Source organism: Cebidichthys violaceus, unplaced genomic scaffold (genome assembly GCF_023349555.1).
Source record: "Cebidichthys violaceus isolate CVI_PGR_0920_01 unplaced genomic scaffold, fCebVio1.0.p SCAF_10, whole genome shotgun sequence".
Taxonomy (NCBI): Eukaryota; Metazoa; Chordata; class Actinopteri; order Perciformes; family Stichaeidae; genus Cebidichthys; species Cebidichthys violaceus.
This window is the reverse complement of record NW_027176263.1, coordinates 18,106,111-18,126,181: the sequence shown is the minus strand read 5'-3', so window position 1 is coordinate 18,126,181 and position 20,071 is coordinate 18,106,111. Positions and strand designations below refer to the sequence as shown.

The following is a 20,071-nucleotide window of genomic DNA, read 5'->3' as shown; positions in this document are numbered from 1 at the left end:
TGCTCTCCACAGATACAAAATGTCTTGATTTCATGCTGTGATGTTTGGGTTTTGCTGGGTTTGATCGGGGCTGGTCCCAGCAGGGCTGACCCATGTCTCTTTACATTGCTGACATGATGCCTGGGCAGGAAAAGGTACGGACGCCCTGTCAGCTGTTGATGTTCATCCTGTGTTAAACCTGACTGGCTCTGAGACATCGCCGCTCATGTCCATTTTGGTTTGGCTACTTTAGCGCATGCTTTGTTCTTTGATTTGGTTTGCGATTGGCAGTTTTTCTTTATTTCCAGTTTTTCATTTGGTGACGTGTGTTGTGTTTTGGTGTTGTCTTTTTTTTTTTTTTTTTTTTACATTTCTTTCACCATCCACACCTTTTCTAAGTCTGTCCCGTGCTTCAACAGTGACACATGCCCTTCGTCTTCCTCTCCAGATACTAATCAGGCTCTGCGGCTCTGTCTGGGCACCAAGGCCACCGGGGCAGAGTTCGGAGCCGTCTCCGCCCTCAGCATCAACCACGATTGCTCGCGACTTCTCTGCGGGTTCGCCAAAGGACAGGTATAAATACTCAGACACGCATTACGTACAATCGCACACAATCTCGTTGACTGGGCGTTCATTAGAGTTCAAAAGAGGGTGGAGACGTGACACTGTTAAAGTTCAACGTGGTTTTTACGGATGGTTTGAGTTAGTGCTGGCGGTGTACTGGTTCATAACATAACCTACCTATTCACTTATGATTTAAAAGGCTAAATGTGAGCCGGTATAGTTGTGAACAAATAGTTCTTCTGGGCAGTTTCTTGACCATAAAATTTGCCATAAAATGTCATCCATACCAACCGCCCCCAAACAAATCCACAGCAATGAATTAGCTACGGTGGTTCAGTAAAGAACAAACCGGACCTGGTCATGGAACGGGCGGCTGTGGCTCTGAGGAAGAGCAGCTCTTCTCCCAATCAGAAGATCGTCCATCCCCGGTTCTCCGGTTCCTCCAGTCCATGTCGATGCGTCCTTGGGCAAGACCCGTAACCCCGAATTGTTTCTGTGGGATTGAAGTGAACGGTTAGGTCCCGATGGGCAGGTGGCACCTTTCATGGTAGCTTTTAGCGGTCGGAAGACTAGAAAGGCGTCATAAAAGTACAATTACCATTTTATCATAATGCATGTGATGCCTCAAATAATGTGCATATTGTACTTCAACCTTTGTGCCACACACGTACAATTTGATTGAAGGGAAATTCAAATATTTTGTGAACAACAAACTAATTATTAGGAGATCTGAACTTACTGTTCTGTTTTTCAAGATGGGGTCAACGCGAATGAGAAAATGTGTAAATGATGCCGTCCTTCATGCGCACTATGTGCAAATATGATGCCCTGTCTGGTGGGGATGCAACAATATTCATGCAGTTCCACAATTTCCATGTGGAAAAATAGACAAAAGCAGAAAGAATGAAAAGAAGAGAAATGCATTAAAATAACAATGGGTAGGTTATGAAAATAATCAAGCTGTAATCACACATATTTTTCATTAACAAATGTGTTACAATATTGGTTTTCTCACTCTAGAACAGCAAAGACTGACAGGGACAGTTCGTAGAGACACACTTCTCCAGAATCCAAGGAAGCCGTTCATGTCGAGTTTTAAACAGCCTCGTACTCTTCACTCTGTATTCGAGTGTATTTGGAGCGTTGACATCATTTTGTTAATGTAGCTTATGCCAAATATCATGAACTAAATGAAATGACGGGAATAGTATATTAAAAATGATCAATGCCAATTAAATTCATTTTATATCAATTAAAGAACTCGTCTTTGTCTTAAATCAAACCTTTTGTTTGAAGTCCTCAACAATCTGTCTGAATGATTAGATCACGATGTGGGATCTAGCCAGTGGGAAGCTCCTGAGAACAATCACTGATGCCCACCCTCCAGGGACAGCTATACTGCATGTGAAGGTACACACACACACACACACACACACACACACCACACACACACACGGCTGTATGGTACATGAGTTGGATCCCTGACACTACTAGTTCCTGGTGTTTGTGTCTTCAGTTCACAGATGACCCGACTCTTGCCGTGTGCAATGACAGTGGAGGATCAGTTTTCGAGCTGGCTTTCAGGTAAATGACTTTCAAGGTACTATATATAACAATGTACATGTATTAATCCTTTTGTATTGCCATTGTGGGATGTTGGGATTGTAACATAACTTTTGTTGCCTAGAACAGCCTGTGACCTGATTTCTGTTACAATTGTTTGCTGTAGTCTGACTCTCTGACTGTCACTGAGGTCCAAAGCTTACCCCGTGATAAAGTGTTGATTTCCCTGATCTAAAGATGTGCATTTTAACATGTTTGGAGAGCAAAAATTGGATAACAATATTTTTAAAACCACGCCATTGGGTCAAGGGTCATACATGAGAATGTTAAAAATGTTGCACTGAAAGATCCAAAGTACAATCTGAAGATATCGGAGTGTTCAGGTAAAAGCAAATCCAGTGTAATGTCTACCTGAGCAGAGAATGAAGTCGCTTTCTCCATCTGTGTGTTTTTGTAATCCAAGTTCCTCCATGCTTTGTTGACATAGGCGGGCCAGACGTGTGTTTTTAGTGCATGTTAGCGTGCTCCACTGGTTAGCGCACGGCTGCTGCTCTGCACTGCTCTCATACGGCGGTTACAGCCGATAACGCCGTCCTGACCGACACCCACGTCCCGGTTACCCCTCTAAACGCCGTTAGCAGCGTTAGCTACCAGCTGCCGGCTCAGGCGTCGCCAAGTTGAGAACCGTGGAGAGGCAATCAAAATGCTCCCGATCTCATATCTTGTAGCTTCGATGGTATCTAAGGAAAGATACAACATCAGATAACGTTTTTTTTTCTCTTGTTTCACATAAAAATGTGTTATCCAAACAATCAACAGAATGACATAAATGCATGACAGGAGACAACACTGCAGCTTCTGAGAAGATCACACACACACACACACACACACACACACACACACACACACACACTTGTGGGAGGACCATGTACGCAGTCCCTTGCACCGATCATGATTGCAGTCGTCTCTCCTCTCAGGAGGGTGATGGGGATGCGGTCCTGTGACTCTCGGTGTCTCTTCAGTGGTTCTAAAGGGGAGGTCTGCTGCATTGAACCGCTGCGAGCTCCTCCAGACTTCAGAGACCATCCCATCACACAGTACTCTCTGCTGGCTATGGCCTCTCTCACTAAGGTACGCAAACACAGGCGGTAATTACTATTAAAAATTAAATCTTGCACTCGTTAAATTTGGGGGATTCTAATGCCAGGTGTGAACTGACATACTTGTGATCGGATCACACGTGAACCCACTGTGAGTCACTGAGCCCGTGTCTTTTATTAGGAGGCAATGTCTAAACAAGCAGGGGTGTGCCGCTACACAATCCTCACAACACAGTGCATCCTCCATCTTCTGCTTACCCACTCAGTGTGTGTCAAGTGTGTGATGTTTCTGCCTTCTGGTTTTCTCTCACCAGATTCTGGTCATTGGACTAAAGCCCTCGCTGAAAGTCTGGATGACGTTTCCCTACAGCAAGGTCCGTATCTTTGTCTGCATGTTGGCCCGGATTCATTGATACGATGTCATATTCAGATCCCTTCACACATCGGGGGCGAGGCAAATAAATGACACCGAATTGCAAAATATCTGCCTGTGAATATTTTGAGATGCCAGCAGCAATGTGAATTTGCAACAGTTGTAGCAGTTTGTCAATAAAAGGTTGGGATGGATTTTACAGAAATAGTAAATTAAACAACCAATGAATCACACGGAAAAAAACGCTCTGAGGTTATCAGTTAGCGTAAGTGATTGAATGCACAGTAAGTACAGTAAGTTGTTTTGGTATCTTCTTACTGTCTGCCATCACTGGAACACAGCACAATTAAGAAGTGTTCACACATTCAAGCATCTCTCTTATTTCAGTTGCTTTCTGTGAGCTTCTGTGAAACCTGCTAGTTCTCATTATAAATATGATCAGTGTTGTAACAGTAGTTAACCATGATTAGTGTCTCAAACAATTTTTTTAAAGATTATTTTCCTTATTGGACAGTTTGGCTGTTAAGAAGTAGACAGGAAACGGGAGGAGAGAGGAGTGTACGGCACGCAACACGGGTTGCTGGCTGTAATAAATAATAATAATAATAATAATAATAATAATAATAATCAATCCCTTATTAGTGCCGCAGTGGGGACATTTATTCTCTTCACCCATCCCTAGTATACAGGGAGCAGTTAGGGGTTCAGTGTCTTACTTGGCCACAGGACACGAGGTAGCCGAGGATCGGACCGCCCAGCTTGCCGGTGGTGGACGACCCGCTCTACCCCATGCGCCACAATCGCCCACCTTGCGGTTAAGTGTCGTTTGATGTAACCTCTCAGCCACCGAGGCGCTCCAGGGCTCCGAGTTTCACCACAACAATGGTCTCTTCTTCTGCAGTTTTCTCCTCCACCATGACACTGAATAGACCTTTTCACTAAAGACATCATGTCTCAGAAGGAAAAGCACAGGGTTAGATGATGAAATGAATGATGGGTAAACATCTGTGTGTCTCGCGCAGGGGGAAATATTCAGCCTTATTTACAATGAGCATTGTGAACATTCATTTATGACACTGATTAAGAACTAACTACTGATGTGATGCGTTGTCTCTCACCAGTCTGATCCAGCCAGTGTTCCTCAGCTCGCCTGGCAGTTTGTTCCTGTTCAGAAGATGGTCAACCCGATCCTGGCTTTTTGTAAAGGAGATACAGTCCACTTCCTGCTGGTATCTGCTCAACTTCCTGTTAACTTCAAAGTAGCAAAATACACAATATTCACAAAAGAAGTTTAGCTTTTTCTTTCATTTGTTTCTGTAAATTAGGGGCTATCTTCTACTTCTACTACTTAGAACCACAATCAACACTCCTGCTGTTATATTTAAGATCCTAAAACCAGAGAGACAGTTTGTCTTTTAGAATAAGAAGACAGCTGCATTATATTAGTGGTACAATATAAATATGCAGCATCTGCATGTTTTCATGGACAAAATCCTGTTAGCATGTCAGGGAGAGAGATGAGCTGAGATCAACTAAAACTGACTGACTTGAAAACCCAAATAAGAGAGTGACGGGTCCGTTTGTAAGATTTGCGTAGAAGATGTAATATTTCCCAGATGTCTAAAGTGCTTCAACAGTGTTTCCTAAGAGTAACAGTCAGTGTTTCAATGTTCTCCTCTGTGCTTTGGTTGTTCAGGTGAAGAAGGAGGAGACAGGGACCATCCATGTCATCAAACAGAAACAACTTCACCTAAGCTGTGACATCATTAGCCTAAGTGTAAGTACTAACGTGTTATGTTTGTTAAGGCATTAAGGCACATCAGTAAAGGCAACTGATGTGCCTTTATTCACTGTAAGTAAATGACCTGTTCTCCTCCTGTCTCCGTGTCTCTGTGTCTCTGCAGTGGATCAACAGTCGTACACTGGTCCTAGTAGACAGCCATGAAAAGCTGCAGGTCGTGGACCGGCCCAGTCAGGAGGTTTTGGAGACTCTGGACTTGGAGCAGGTGCAACTGGTCTATAACAGCCGACATTTCAAATCGCTGGCGACTGGAGGGAATGTCTCACAGGCTTTGGTGAGGGGTTAGCTGGTGGGCAACAGAATCAGAGGTCCAACTTCACATTCATCGGGTCAGGGTCAGAGGTCAATTTACAATGACGCTTCCATATAGTGCTAATGAATTGGATTTGCACAACTACACTCCCAATTGTAACTTTACTGCTGACTTCATACTCATTGTCACACACACACACCCTCTCTCTCTCGACCAGGCACTCGCTAACGTAGCGCCAGGCTAGCAATACAGTGGTGACAGGCAGAAAACCTCACAGCTAAACTGATGTGGTGGAGACGTACTGCCCAACGTGGTTCCTGCACACACACCACAGCTGGCGACGCCAGCTGTGGTGTGTGTGCAGTTTTACGAGCACATGAGCACAGTATTGGAATAAAAGCTCCCACTACGTTGCTGTTTTTATTCACTCTTAGAAACAAAGGTGCTATCTAGAACCATATCGGGTTCTTTGGCTTGTTCCACCTGGAACCCATTCAGAGGGTTCTAACAGGAACCCAACATAAAGACTTCTACCTAGAACCATCTGTGAAAGCTTCCACCCAAATCCCCTTATGAGAGGAACTACAGACAACAAAACTTCTTTGTAATAAAATCCCTTTGTCTTACGAAGAACCCTTGATACTGACATCTTGATCTTCTAGTCTTCTGGCCTGCATTTCTGTGTGTGTCTAACAGTGTGTCTGTCTTTTAGGCTTTAGTTGGAGAGAAGGCCTGCTACCAGTCGGTCTCGAGCCAGGCGGGACAGATCGTCTATTTGGGTACCAAGGTACTGTGTTGTTTGTGTGTAACAGCTGTGGCTTGTTGTAAATAGTGAAAAGACACCATTCTAACATCTTAGCCAGAGTCTGACGAGATCCTGGCGTAGCTCAAAGACTCGAAGCAAACCAGCGACAAAAGAGTTTAGTGTTGTTGAACTGTGTCAGAATGAGAATACATCAGAATTTTACAAAGGTAGTAGTAATAGAAGAATGTAGTCATTTGATACTAGTTACAACTTATGACAAGTTTTTAGAATTGAAATTAAAACATTTCCACTTAATTAATAATGTAAAAAACAATAATGCTCTCACTTATTACACTAGATGCAAAAAGCATGCATCTAATTGCATTTATATAGCATTTGATAAAGTCTACTTAGAAATATGTTTTTTGTCACACATGAGAAGATTGTGTGTGAAAATAAAAAGTTGGGTTTCATAATCGTCCGTTCAGTACGATATTCTCTTGTCTTGCAGTCGGCTCACATTATGGCTCTAAGGAGTTGGAGAGAGGTATGTGTGAGTCTGTAACTGTCTCTAAATAATGTAACTTATTATCAATTACATATTACACATTACAATTGGGGGTGACAAATATTCATATTTCCGAAAACTGGCACATAATTCTGAACTGGATCACACTCGGTTTACGTCAGTAGACCGCTTGCTTTGCACTTGATCCATGTCTGTCTTCGTCTCGGTCCGTGTGTCCAGCGCATAGACTGCCTGCTGAAGCAGGAGCACTTCGTGGAGGCGCTCTCTCTGGCCTGGTCCTTCCATGAGGGAACTGCTAAAGCTGTGGTCGGTGGGTAATGACGCACGTCACACATCCAGCAGCCTGTTCATCAGTGTGTTCATCACTGCTGCTTCCTCTTCTGTTTACTGAGGAGGTTGTGGTCCTTTGATCAAGGACTGTGGTAGAAGGATTTGTTCTGGATTATGCACCATGTAACCAAACACTGAAAACAAGTTCCGGATGCTGTGTTTCAGCATCCGTCTTATTGTTTCAGTTAATATTCTGCTTTAGTGGAGCATATGCTCAAAATACTTTGCAATTGAGCATAAATATGTAGTTCTTATAAACAGGAGTTTGACTAAAACAATATTTATTCAAGGTCCACTTCCTATCTTTGCTTTATTGTCGTGATTCAAAATTCAAACATAATATTCTATAAAATTGTCTCAGGGTTAGGTGCTCACAAACAACACAAAAACATACACTCACACAATGAATGAACTTACATTTGAACACAGTTCCATAGATGAATAAGACTGCTGTGCAAAGCTGCATTAAAAGGACAGTGACGGTCTGTCTGGCCTTGTTTAAAGGGACATTGCAGTAGGAATGCAAGAGTTTTTGTACGTTCTGTTTTTGTGAAGTAGCTGCCTGATGGGAGTAGCTAAAAGCAGTGGTGTGAAGTCTGCCTCTCGTTTTACTGGTGACTGTAAAGGTCTGTGCAGATCATGAAACGGACATTTGAGACTGGCTCATCTCCGTAGACCTCCATGTCAAACTGTACAGCAGGAATGAACAAGTTAAGAGCCTGGTACAAAAACAACAACGTGTTTTTGGTCTCCAGCTAATATTCATCCCAACTGTTCAGGGGAGATTTTAATACAACTCACCCGTTATTGAATAAGATTAAGGCTTAAAGTTATGCGTAGTTAAGAGTGCCGTATTATCAGTTGTTCTGCGAAGAGAATAAGGTGTGACGTGTGTTTATTCCAGGCCTGTTTGGAGATCCATTGAAAAGGAAGGGAGTCGTAGGTGACAAGGTAAGAATGGAAAGCCGCTGCCTGCTGTAGTGAAGCTGTGGAGGACGTTGAACGTGTAACACTTCCTGTGTCTGCAGATGGTAGAGATCCTTTTCCAGTTTGCAGAGCACGCTTTGAAGAAGTGTCCAGAACAAGGCAAGATCCAAGTGATGGAGCAGCATTTCCACGTAAGCTAACCGCCTTAAAGAACACGCCTTAAAGAACACGCCTCAAAGAACAGGCCTTAAAGAACACGCCTTAAAGAACAGGCTTTAAAGAACACATCTTAAAGAACAGGCCTTAAAGAACAGGCCTTAAAGAACACGCCTTAAAGAACAGGTCTTAAAGAACACGCCTTAAAGAACAGGCCTTAAAGAACAGGCCTTAAAGAACACATCTTAAAGAACAGGTCTTAAAGAACACGCCTTAAAGAACACGCCTTAAAGAACACGCCTTAAAGAACAGGCCTTAAAGAACACATCTTAAAGAACAGGCCTTAAAGAACAGGCCTTAAAGAACACGCCTTAAAGAACAGGCCTTAAAGAACACATCTTAAAGAACAGGTCTTAAAGAACAGGCCTTAAAGAACAGGCCTTAAAGAACAGGTCTTAAAGAACAGGCCTTAAAGAACAGGCCTTAAAGAACACATCTTAAAGAACAGACCTTAAAGAACAGGCCTTAAAGAACACATCTTAAAGAACAGGCCTTAAAGAACAGGTCTTAAAGAACAGGCCTTAAAGAACACATCTTAAAGAACACATCTTAAAGAACACATCTTAAAGAACACATCTTAAAGAACAGGTCTTAAAGAACAGGCCTTAAAGGACAGGCCTTAAAGAACACATCTTAAAGAACACATCTTAAAGAACAGGTCTTAAAGAACAGGCCTTAAAGGACAGGCCTTAAAGAACAGGCCTTAAAGAACAGGCCTTAAAGAACAGGCCTTAAAGAACACATCTTAAAGAACAGGTCTTAAAGAACAGGCCTTAAAGAACAGGCCTTAAAGAACAGGCCTTAAAGAACACATCTTAAAGAACACATCTTAAAGAACAGGCCTTAAAGGACAGGCCTTAAAGAACAGGCCTTAAAGAACAGGCCTTAAAGAACACATCTTAAAGAACAGGCCTTAAAGAACAGGCCTTAAAGAACAGGCCTTAAAGAACACATCTTAAAGAACAGGCCTTAAAGAACAGGCCTTAAAGAACAGGCCTTAAAGAACAGGCCTTAAAGAACAGGTCTTAAAGAACACGCCGTACGTTGTCCAGTCTGCCACAGAGTCAGCACAGTCACAGCTCATATACAGCGTCGGCACATAGCTTCCATTCAAGCATCGTGGAGCACAGTGCTTCAAACAGTCCAGCTTTGTTGTTGAATATATCAACATTGTGGGAAATATACTTATTTTCTTTCTTTCACTATTTAACACTTTGTATCTCATTTGTGTCATCTTTATACAAACTGAGATCCTGCGATCAGCGGCTGAAATACTTCCTAAAATGTGTGTCCAGCCCTATAGAAACTCATTATGTAATAACTGCAGATAATGTAACAGCCTTTCAATAAAAGAAGTTATTACATTTAATGCAGGTTGCGAGAGTTTGGTGGCAACTTTTTGATAACAAATTTGTAATTTTGACATGTTGTAATAAACCATTTATAGATGGTGCTTTAAGGTCCAGTCTGTATTTGATGTATTGTTTCATGCCAACATCAGGACCATTTGAATTGTATTTACTCAGGTACGCTTTCCATTCAGATACAGTTCAGTGATGCAGATTGTTCCTTAATCTGTATTCTAAGGGATCATACCAAACCAGTGTTTAATACACAACAGAACATTGTATTTTTACAATACTAATTAGTTAGATTACATAAATCTAATGGAGTAAAAAATACAGTATTTATTTGTTAAATTTAGTGGATAAGAAATATAAAGTAGCAAACAATGGAAATACTCAGATAAAGTATAACTACTAATTTGAAGTGGAGTACTTGAGTGACTGATGGAGGAGTTCTTGAGTTTATCTGACCGGGTTGGGAAGCACCGCTCCTCAGTATACGAGTGTGTCCTCTCTTCTTTGCTGACATGATTGAACAACATTTGAAGTCTCTCTCTCTCTCTCTCTCTCTCTCTCTCTCTCTCTCTCTCTCTCTCTCTCTCTCACAATGTTGCCAAAGCATCAAAATACAAAAGTACACGATTGATGGATGGATGGATTGTACTTGTAGAACTTGTCATATTAAATGTTCCTTAATTCGTTGAACGTTTCTCTCTTTCTCTCTCTGTGTGTTCAGGATGTGGTTCCAGTCCTGGTGGATTACTGCCTGCTGCTAAAGAGGGCGTAAGTATACAGTATATATGCATTCATAAATATTAGGATAACTAATAACTGTCTAATAACGGAAGTGATCTGTATAGTTGTACAAGATCATCTGGTAACCTGTGTGTGTGTGTGTGTGTGTGTGTGTGTGTGTGTGTGTGTGTGTGTGTGTGTGTGTGTGTGTGTGTGTGTGTGTGTGTGTGTGTGTGTGTGTAGCGACCTGATGTTCAACCAGCTGTATGCTCAGCTGGTGGAGAACATGGTGGCTAAGGGCGTCTTCCTGGAGTCACTGGAGTCGTACATTGTTGCAGACCGTCTTGGTCACCTGACCACACCCATCATGAGGGACCTCCTGGCCCATTACCACGGCAATGGCATGATGGACAGCCTGGAGAGATGCATCGTCCACCTGGATGTGACCAGCCTGGACATACAGCAGGTGTGTGTGTGTGTGTGTGTGTGTGTGTGTGTGTGTGTGTGTGTGTGTGTGTGTGTGTGTGTGTTGATGTACAGCAGGACTGTATGGAGTGTAAATAATGCCCACCACGGCGATCAGCAGCTATCAGTGAGCTACATTAACAGAGTGATTACTCTCCACATTTCCACTGCTTCCATTTTCAGTAAAAGTCTTCTGTCTGTTCTCAGGTGGTTCAGGTGTGTTGGGAGAACCAACTCTACGACGCAATGATCTACGTCTTCAACAGCGGCATGAATGACTACATTACACCTATGGAGGTAGGAGCTCCAGCTCTCATCATGTCAGAGTTGATGCACGTCTTTTGCTGAATTGAGTGTCTGAGTCAAAGGATTAAATGGAAATATGTTGACCTTTTTGGACTCTGTACCCTTTAGGTTGTCCAGTGGTTGGGGTCATCAAATGCACTTAACTCCACCTTAAACCGCTTTTACTCATAAAATATAATATATACTCATATAATATTCACAGATCTGCAGGCCTGATGTATTATTAGTGCAAGGAGTGTTGAAACAGAATACTGTGTTAAATGTAGCCATAAACACTGAATGTCTTATGAAGAGTTCAGTCAGCAGCTCCCTCTCTGATTTTAGATTGCTCATATAAAATATGGACTCTGTTTTTACTCAACATGAACAGTTTAACAGGAACTGTACATCAGGTCCAGAACAATATTCATAATAATTGTTTTTTCAGAAACTCTTTGCAGTGATTGGCCCACAACTTAGAGCGGGGAGGAGCCTAAAAGGTAAGGCAGGAAACCACACAGCCCAGAGTTCATAGCACCAACTGTTTTAAGCAACTCTATAGTATTTTAAGTTCAAACCTTTGACTCTGCTCTTTGTCTTCTGGGACAGATGAGGAGGTGGTGATGGGAAACAAACTCCTGGTGTACATAAGGTAAGTTCACACAGATACTAGTCTGTCCCTCAGTTTACTAGTCTGTGGCATACTGCACATTATGGACAGCTTTCATTTCTGCCTAGAGCTGCTCCTGCATGATCACTGCCACTGAGCAGACAAATTACAATTCAACCTCCAACAGTTGGTGCATTCGCACAACTTCACAAAAGCTCAGGACGAATGGCTTTCCTCTTCTAGCGTTCCTGATGTTGTGAACGAAGGCAGTTGAAAGTCGTGTCTGCTGTTCATGGCTTTATGGAGCAGAGAGGTGTGACAGGTAGTCAACGCGTAACATGTTACCATCAAAGACTGGAAGTGGATCAGCTTTATATACCTGACAAGATTGTTATAAATACATATAGTTTATCATACAACATACTTGATACTTGTTAAGGGGAAGAAAGGGAAAAATAACATCGATTTTGATGCAAATGCACCAAATTGGCCAAAAATGGTGATTGTCGAAAAATCAAGTAAACTTGTGTTTCAAACTTTGAGTTGAGTTTTTTCCAGTTTCATACTTTATACATGCATATGGGTGCTCTATACATTTATGTGTGTGTGTGTGTGTGTGTGTGTGTGTGTGTGTGTGTAGCTGCTGTCTTGCAGGAAGAGCATATCCACTTGGAGATATCCCTGAAGATCTTGTGGTTCAAGTCAAGTACCAGGTATGTACATACTTGTTTGACAAACATCAGGTGTGTGTGTGTGTGTGTGTGTGTGTGTGTGTGTGTGTGTGTGTGTGTGTTCCCTGTACCCTGCAAGGGTCTGCAGGATAAACTGCTACTGGTCAAACGTTCATTGTTCTACAGAGTTCAGTGTGGAAGTGCGACAGGATTGAGGCTTTTTATGGATTATTTCTTGGCCCTGATGAATGATTAAATATGGTTAAAACGGTGCTGTATGTTAATGAGTCGCCATCACTCACTGCTCTGATCGATACACTGGATCAGTATTTGTGCCAAAAGGTTCTTTTCAAACAAATCTAGTATCGGCAGGATGTGACTGAATTACAATAAATCCTTTTTCCTAGTTATTGTTGAAGTTGTAACAATCCAATGTTTCTGTGTGTGTGTGTGTGTGTGTGTGTGTGTGTGTGTGTGTGTGTGTGTGTGTTTTGTGTCAGGTGTTTGAGTTCCTGATCCGTCTCCATTCAGCCGACTCGTTGGAGGAGGAGGAGGTTTTCCCGATTATTCGTACCCTCCTCCACTTTGATACCCGGGAGTTCCTCAATGTCCTCGCCATGGTGAGGTTTCTTCACGTCATTTTAACTCTTGTCATGCTGATCGATGTGTGTTTAGCATATTGAAAGACTGGGTGACTGCATCTTGAATACCTTATAGTATGCCATTCACCTGAAGCAGACATCTTAAACTCATGTTTGAGCAGAAAAAGGATGATTTTGAATTATATAACTTTGTGTATAAAGGCTGCGGTGTCGTCTGTGCTGCTTTTGTTTCTCGTCATGTTATTTGAAGCGCCTGTATGCTACCCGGTATATACTCAGTACCAACCGGCAGACACAGCTGGTGAACAAAACGCTTCGTTTAGCGTTTCCCTCAGGAGTTGGTAGAGACCAAAGACAGAGCTAAAAGAGAGTTGAATCCATCAAGTTCTCAGAAACACGACTCCTAGTTCACGGTAATGTTGATGTGATTGGCCCACTACCACCAGCCCAAACAGCCTGCCTGCACATGGCTGTAAACAGCGAGACGTCTGAGCCGGCGGCTAGCAGCTAACCATGCTAACGGCCCTAACAGGTGCTGACATATCTACCAGTTTTAACCTGGGGGGGGACCGGAGAATGGGCGTTACTCTTCTCTACTCGCTGCTAACCGCTGCATATGGACGCCGTACCGGTATCAGCATCGGCCCTGCTGTTTATACAAAGCACAGAGAAGCTTCATTCCTGCTCCGGTAGACATCACTACACTATCCAGTTACACTGCAAATAGTTGTTTGCTGCTATATTAATGAATGTCTTCTAGAGAAGCTTTAAACCCTCAGTTTTCTACAGCATGCCAGAAGCCTTACATTCTGCTGGATCTCTGAGTTAGAACCAAGTTTATACCATGAGCTGGTAGTGAAGACACTAGTGCCGTCTAATAACTGACTGGAGGATATATATATATATATATATATATATATATATATATATATATATATATATATATATACAGTTGTGGTCAAAAGTTTACATACACTTGTAAAGAACATAATGTCATGGCTCTCTTGAGTTTCCAGTTATTTCTACAACTCTGATTTTTCTCTGATAGAGTGATTGGAACAGATACTTCTTTGTCACAAAAAACATTCATGAAGTTTGGTTCTTTCATGACTTTATTATGGGTTAACAGAAAAAGTGACAAAATCTGCTGGGTCAAAAATATACATACAGCAACATGAATTAGCAATTTTAGTGACTTAGAAAGTTGTGTCAATGAAATGAGCTTCATAGCATGGCCTCTTAACTTCTTGTGAGTGATTATGAGTGACTACAGCCGGTGACTTCTCTGAGGCCATTTAAATAGGGCTCATTGGATACAAACGCCCACAAACGCTACAATGGGAAAGTCAAAGGAGCTCAGCATGGATCTGAAAAAGCAAATCGTTGACTTGAACAAGTCAGGAAAGTCACTTGGAGCCATTTCAAAGCAGCTGCAGGTCCCAAGAGCAACAGTGCAAACAATTGTTTGTAAGTATAAAGTGCATGGCACTGTTTTGTCACTGCCACGATCAGGAAGAAAACGCAAGCTATCACCTGCTGCTGAGAGAAAATTGTTCAGGAGGGTGAAGAGTCAACCGAGAACCACCAAAAAGCAGATCTGCCAAGAATTAGAAGCTGCTGGAACACAGGTGTCAGTGTCCACAGTCAAGCGTGTTTTGCATCTCCATGGACTGAGAGGCTGCCGTGCTAGAAGGAAGCCCTCGCTCCAAAAGCGGCACCTTAAGGCTCGACTGAAGTTTGCTGCTGATCACATGGACAAAGATAAGACCTTCTGGAGGAAAGTTCTGTGGTCAGACGAAACAAAAATCGAGCTGTTTGGCCACAATGCCCAGCAATATGTTTGGAGGAGAAAAGGTGAGGCCTTTAACCCCAAGAACACCATGCCTACCATCAAGCACGATGGTGGTAGTATTATGCTGTGGGGCTGTTTTGCTGCCAATGGAACTGGTGCTTTACAGAGAGTAAATGGGATAATGAAGAAGGAGGATTACCTTCAAATTCTTCAGGATAACCTAAAATCATCAGCCCGAAGGTTGGGTCTTGGGCGCAGTTGGGTGTTCCAACAGGACAATGACCCCAAACACACATCAAAAGTGGTAATGGAATGGCTAAATCAGGCTAGAATTAGGGTTTTAGAATGGCCTTCCCAAAGTCCTGACTTAAATCCCATTGAGAACATGTGGACAATGCTGAAGAAACAAGTCCATGTCAGAAAGCCATCAAATTTAACTGAACTGCACCAATTCTGTCAAGAGGAGCGGTCAAAGATTCAACGAGAAGCTTGCCAGAAGCTTGTGGATGGCTACCAAAAGCGCCTAATTGAAGTGAAAATGGCCAAGGGACATGTAACCAAATATTAGCACTGCTGTATGTATATTTTTGACCCAGCAGATTTGATCACTTTTTCTGTTAACCCATAATAAAGTCATGAAAGAACCAAACTTCATGAATGTTTTTTGTGACAAAGAAGTATCTGTTCCAATCACTCTATCAGAGGAAAATCAGAGTTGTAGAAATAACTGGAAACTCAAGAGAGCCATGACATTATGTTCTTTACAAGTGTATGTAAACTTTTGACCACAACTGTATATATATATATATATATATATATATATATATATATATATATATATATATATATATATATATATATATATATATATGTGTATATATATATATATATATATACGTATATATATATATATATATATATACGTATATATATATATATATATATATATATACGTATATATATATTTATTGTATTGGTTTGAAATGATCTAGGATTCCAAATCAGCAGCTGAATTATTGTTTTGATTTTTTAAAACTGTTTGGCGTATATAATCAAAAAAGCTACATGTTGTGTGTTCTTGGTGTTCAATCAGTGTGAGGACAGATTTCAAAGATTCAAACGTTGTATTTGTCATGTGTTGAAAGTAGTGGAATGCATACTTCATAACGCTGTGCAATAAATCATAATCATCTGAATAAGAGCCAAAAATAGAAGATGGAATAGAAGTTAACTTATTTTTAATAGTCATAATATCCAGAGGAATACTGAGATTGACTGCTTTGTGCATTCTTTGCTGTTTCTTCACTAACTTCCTTTAATTGTGTGTCTCATCTGTGTTGTTGTAGAAAACATGTTTTGGTTTCCGTATATGCTCAGTGTGTTCCATGGTTGGGCCTGAAATAAAGAAAGTGGAATATTAATTTCCAGGTTGTCAATCAATCGGCTGTCGGTGTTGGAAGCTCTGGGATTGGTGGTTAAGCTCCAGAGGCGGGACTCCCATGGCTACCTTTCTGGGATTCACCTATACTTATAACTCCACTTCACCTATAACTTTCACATATCTTGAATTGTTCGATTAAAGGGGGCTTCACTGAGTCCAGGTTTCAGTATTAGTATTGTTTTTGGAGATTCCACCAGACCACTTACAGGTTGTGTTTTCATGTTCTTTCTTAGGAAACTGAACCGTCACCTTTTGAAAGGTGTAGGTTGTTTTTTCTGTCATTTAAGATTTGGTTCTTTCTTCCTTCTAGACATTTGAAGACTTTAAGAATGATAAGCAGGCCCTGGAGTACCAGCAGAGGATAGTGGACATCTTACTTCAGGTAAAACCCTTCCATGTGCTGTTGTGTTTGTTTCACATGGTTGTTGATGGTGAAGACAGCGTGGAGCCGAAAGAGAGAAACACAACTATTTACAGCACAAACCTTGGTTGAGTATTAAAGACACAGTATGATATAAGATATAAGATATGTTTGTTTCTTTTTAATACACACAGTATTTTTTAAACCCAACAACACACTCGGACAGCATGTAGCTCATTTGAAGGGCTCCATGTCAAACAGTAGCTGATCTTGTCTCTGTGATAAATGACTACTGTGACAGTTTTTCTTTTTCTTTCTTTTGAATATGAATATGTCTTTCTGATTATCCAGGTGATGGTGGACAACCCAGACTTCACTCCATCCCAGGTGGGCGGGCTCTTCACGTTTTTGGCTCGCCAGTTGGCCAAACCGGACAACACGCTTTTTGTGAACAGGAAGCTCTTTGATCAGGTAACCAATCGGATCCCCCCAAATACCTCCAGGGTTTCATTGTAGATTCAGTTATTGTGATACTTTCACTCAGATCTGGCTGCTTGTATAGACAGTGCAGGTAAACTGTCTGGGTGCACATGGAACAGGAAGATAATTAAATGAATTAAATAAACAGGCTGGCATCAATCAATAGTTTAGACACCTAAACATGTGGGTGCAAATCTGTCTGTGGCCGTTTCATCTGATGGGGGAAAGAACGCAGCATGTTTACTACAAATGTAATGTTTTACATTTTGAAATGTTATGATTCAGATTTTGAGTATTGGCCCTTTGAAATGTTTCCGGTCTCAGTGGTTCACATCTTTTTAAGTAATGTGTCTTAACTAATAAAGCAAATCAGACATACAAAGTGTCTTATCTGTCACGGTTAAAGATTCTCTTCGTTCTCTGCTGAGAATGATGAGACTGATGATTGACTCGTTGGGTCAGGTGGTCATTACTGATAACACCAGTTCAAAACGGAGTCATGGCATCAGACGTGTTGCATTTCACACTGTTGTGCATCAAAATGAACCCATTATATATGAAGCTTGTGTAACAATAAACAACAAGTGAATAGAGACGTGTAGACTAGTTCAAAGACATCACAGATACAGAACTCTCTTAACTTATTTAAATTTATCTTTCCCTCTTTGTCAGACGTTTAAATGATGTAATCGTTATTTTAAGACAACCTTTATTACATAGTATATAATATGAAATAGATTTCCATTGATTCACTGTATTCACACCATGACTATTAAACCTTATATTTGTTATATTATCTCAAACAAACCTTTATGCTTATCGCAAAGTTACCGACTCTAAACAGAAAATATTTATCAGAGCAGCCAACCTCAGGTACCCTTCATCTTCATCTTCATCTTCACCTTCAACTTCACCTTCACCTTCATCTTCATCTTTGCTCTTCTTGTCTTCCAGGTTCTGGAGTTCCTGTGTTGTCCAGACGATGACTCGAGACACACTGAGAGGCAGCAGGTTAGCCGTGTTTCTCTGTCTCTGTCTCTGTCTCTGTCTGCCCAGCACACCTCTACCTTCATGTCTGCTGTCCATTTGTGATTTTAGACGATGTCATCATGTCATCTCACCGGTCTTTTTTTCTGACCTGTTTGTAGGTTTTGCTGGAGCTACTGCAGGTCGGGGGTGTGGTCCAGTTCAATGAAGGAAGGTTGTTGGCTCTGGCAGAGAAGGCCAAGTTGTGAGTATCTGACCAAGGAAGAGGAAGACATCTGTGTCTTTAGTCTCTGTCTCTGTCTGCCTGCTGTGTGATGCAGGTAGTGAACAGTCTGTCAGAACGTTCTGGTTGGAAGCAGCTGTCTGTTGATGTTGGAGACAGAGTTGATGAGACTGAAACAAACAGTACATTTGGATGTAAAGGCTGAAAAGCTCCATGGAGATGAAGTCATAATGTCTTCTGTCTGTCACATTACACATGAACCATAGTTAATATCAAATATTGATGATTAGTGCAGTTTTAACATCACTATATATATATATATATATATATATATATATATATATATATATATATATATATATATATATATATATATATATATATATATATATATATATATATATATATATATATAACGTATTAGTTATAATTCACTATTATCATCATTGTTATTGTTATTATTACTACATGTCTTTGTGTCTCCCTGTCTCGCCCTCCAGCTACCAGATCTGTGAATTTCTTTATGAGAAGAAACATTTATATGACCGGATCATTGACTGCTACCTGCGAGACCCCCTCAGAAAGGTAACGCAGTAATACATTTCAGATGTATCTATACTATTCATGTATTTGGTGTATTGAGACGAGAGACTGGAGTTGGAGTTCAGGGGCAAGGTTGTTTCACAAGGAGCCAGTTTATAAGCTCATTGAAAACCCATACAAGTCTAACTGTCAGGTGATAGATGGTGGATTCCCAGGTTGCATTTCAGCCAAACTTAAACAGGAATGTAGAAGACCTTTGTCAATATTTGAGTCCTGTTGACTATTGTTATGCAATTGGCAGAATCAAATAAAGCATTTAAAATGTGTGTGTGTGTGTGTGTGTGTGTGTGTGTGTGTGTGTGTGTGTGTGTGTTTCAGGGGGAGGTCTTCAGCTACATCCACAACCTGCTGTCCATGCCCGGCTACAGCCCTGAGGAGAAACAAGCGGTCAGGGACAAAGTACTTCAACACATAAAGGTCAGAGTCTCATAGACACACATGAATACCAGAATCCCTTTATCTCTGGACCCGTCTCTGCGGTAGCCGGCTAGGCACGGTAGGAAGAGGGTCCTTTTCCACAGTCGTGTCCTCCAGCTCTTCCTGAGGGATCCAGAGGTACCCCAGGATAGATGGGATATGTAGTCAAGCATGATCCAGGATCCAGGAGGCATCCTGATCAGATGCCTGAACCTAGAAAAGATAATTTCTAATCATTTGTGTGAACCAACCCTTTAGCATCAAACGGTAAATGGCTTTGTGGACACAGATGAAGTAGGACTTTCTCAGGCTAACGATGTGTCTGTAAGTGACCCTGCAAAATGTGTTCACAGGAGCTGGTGACCCTTGACCCCAGCAAGTCGGCTGACCTGGTGGTGTTTCACTTTGCTCAAGAGGTGCAACAAATCATCTGTGAGCTTCAGGTAAAGTCCAAATGAATGGTAATGTTATTATCTCTATTTTATCTGGTAATATTAGTACTGACAGTCTGGCTGCATGCGACCAACTACACACTAGTACACAAATACAAACGGCACATTGCTGCTCTAAAATTGCCGAAGATGATTTTTTACTTGAACTGAAATTAATTTCATGATTGTCACAAAGGTCTATAAACCTTGACAAAATAGGAAAGGGAAGCTCTTCGGTCCAA

At 41.4% G+C, this 20,071-nt stretch overlaps 1 protein-coding gene across 2 annotated transcripts in view; it reads left to right on the top strand.

Moving 5' to 3' along the window:
• vps8 (VPS8 subunit of CORVET complex) overlaps positions 1-20,071 on the top strand; it is a 42,167-nt gene that overhangs the window by 11,026 nt on the left and 11,070 nt on the right. The window contains exons 7-33 of one of the 2 annotated variants that reach the window (XM_068728396.1): positions 428-552; positions 1,867-1,953; positions 2,060-2,127; positions 3,084-3,237; positions 3,521-3,580; positions 4,701-4,808; positions 5,276-5,356; positions 5,484-5,585; positions 6,346-6,420; positions 6,890-6,925; positions 7,127-7,217; positions 8,142-8,188; positions 8,266-8,355; positions 10,463-10,509; positions 10,705-10,927; positions 11,134-11,223; positions 11,660-11,711; positions 11,821-11,863; positions 12,462-12,534; positions 12,993-13,112; positions 16,638-16,709; positions 17,040-17,159; positions 18,123-18,179; positions 18,317-18,399; positions 18,879-18,963; positions 19,300-19,398; positions 19,752-19,841. In XM_068728396.1, the coding sequence (XP_068584497.1) occupies positions 428-552; positions 1,867-1,953; positions 2,060-2,127; positions 3,084-3,237; positions 3,521-3,580; positions 4,701-4,808; positions 5,276-5,356; positions 5,484-5,585; positions 6,346-6,420; positions 6,890-6,925; positions 7,127-7,217; positions 8,142-8,188; positions 8,266-8,355; positions 10,463-10,509; positions 10,705-10,927; positions 11,134-11,223; positions 11,660-11,711; positions 11,821-11,863; positions 12,462-12,534; positions 12,993-13,112; positions 16,638-16,709; positions 17,040-17,159; positions 18,123-18,179; positions 18,317-18,399; positions 18,879-18,963; positions 19,300-19,398; positions 19,752-19,841 (2,378 nt within the window). Of the gene's footprint in view, positions 1-427; positions 553-1,866; positions 1,954-2,059; positions 2,128-3,083; positions 3,238-3,520; positions 3,581-4,700; positions 4,809-5,275; positions 5,357-5,483; positions 5,655-6,345; positions 6,421-6,889; positions 6,926-7,126; positions 7,218-8,141; positions 8,189-8,265; positions 8,356-10,462; positions 10,510-10,704; positions 10,928-11,133; positions 11,224-11,659; positions 11,712-11,820; positions 11,864-12,461; positions 12,535-12,992; positions 13,113-16,637; positions 16,710-17,039; positions 17,160-18,122; positions 18,180-18,316; positions 18,400-18,878; positions 18,964-19,299; positions 19,399-19,751; positions 19,842-20,071 lie in introns of both variants that reach the window. The other variant, XM_068728388.1, reaches the window with a different exon arrangement.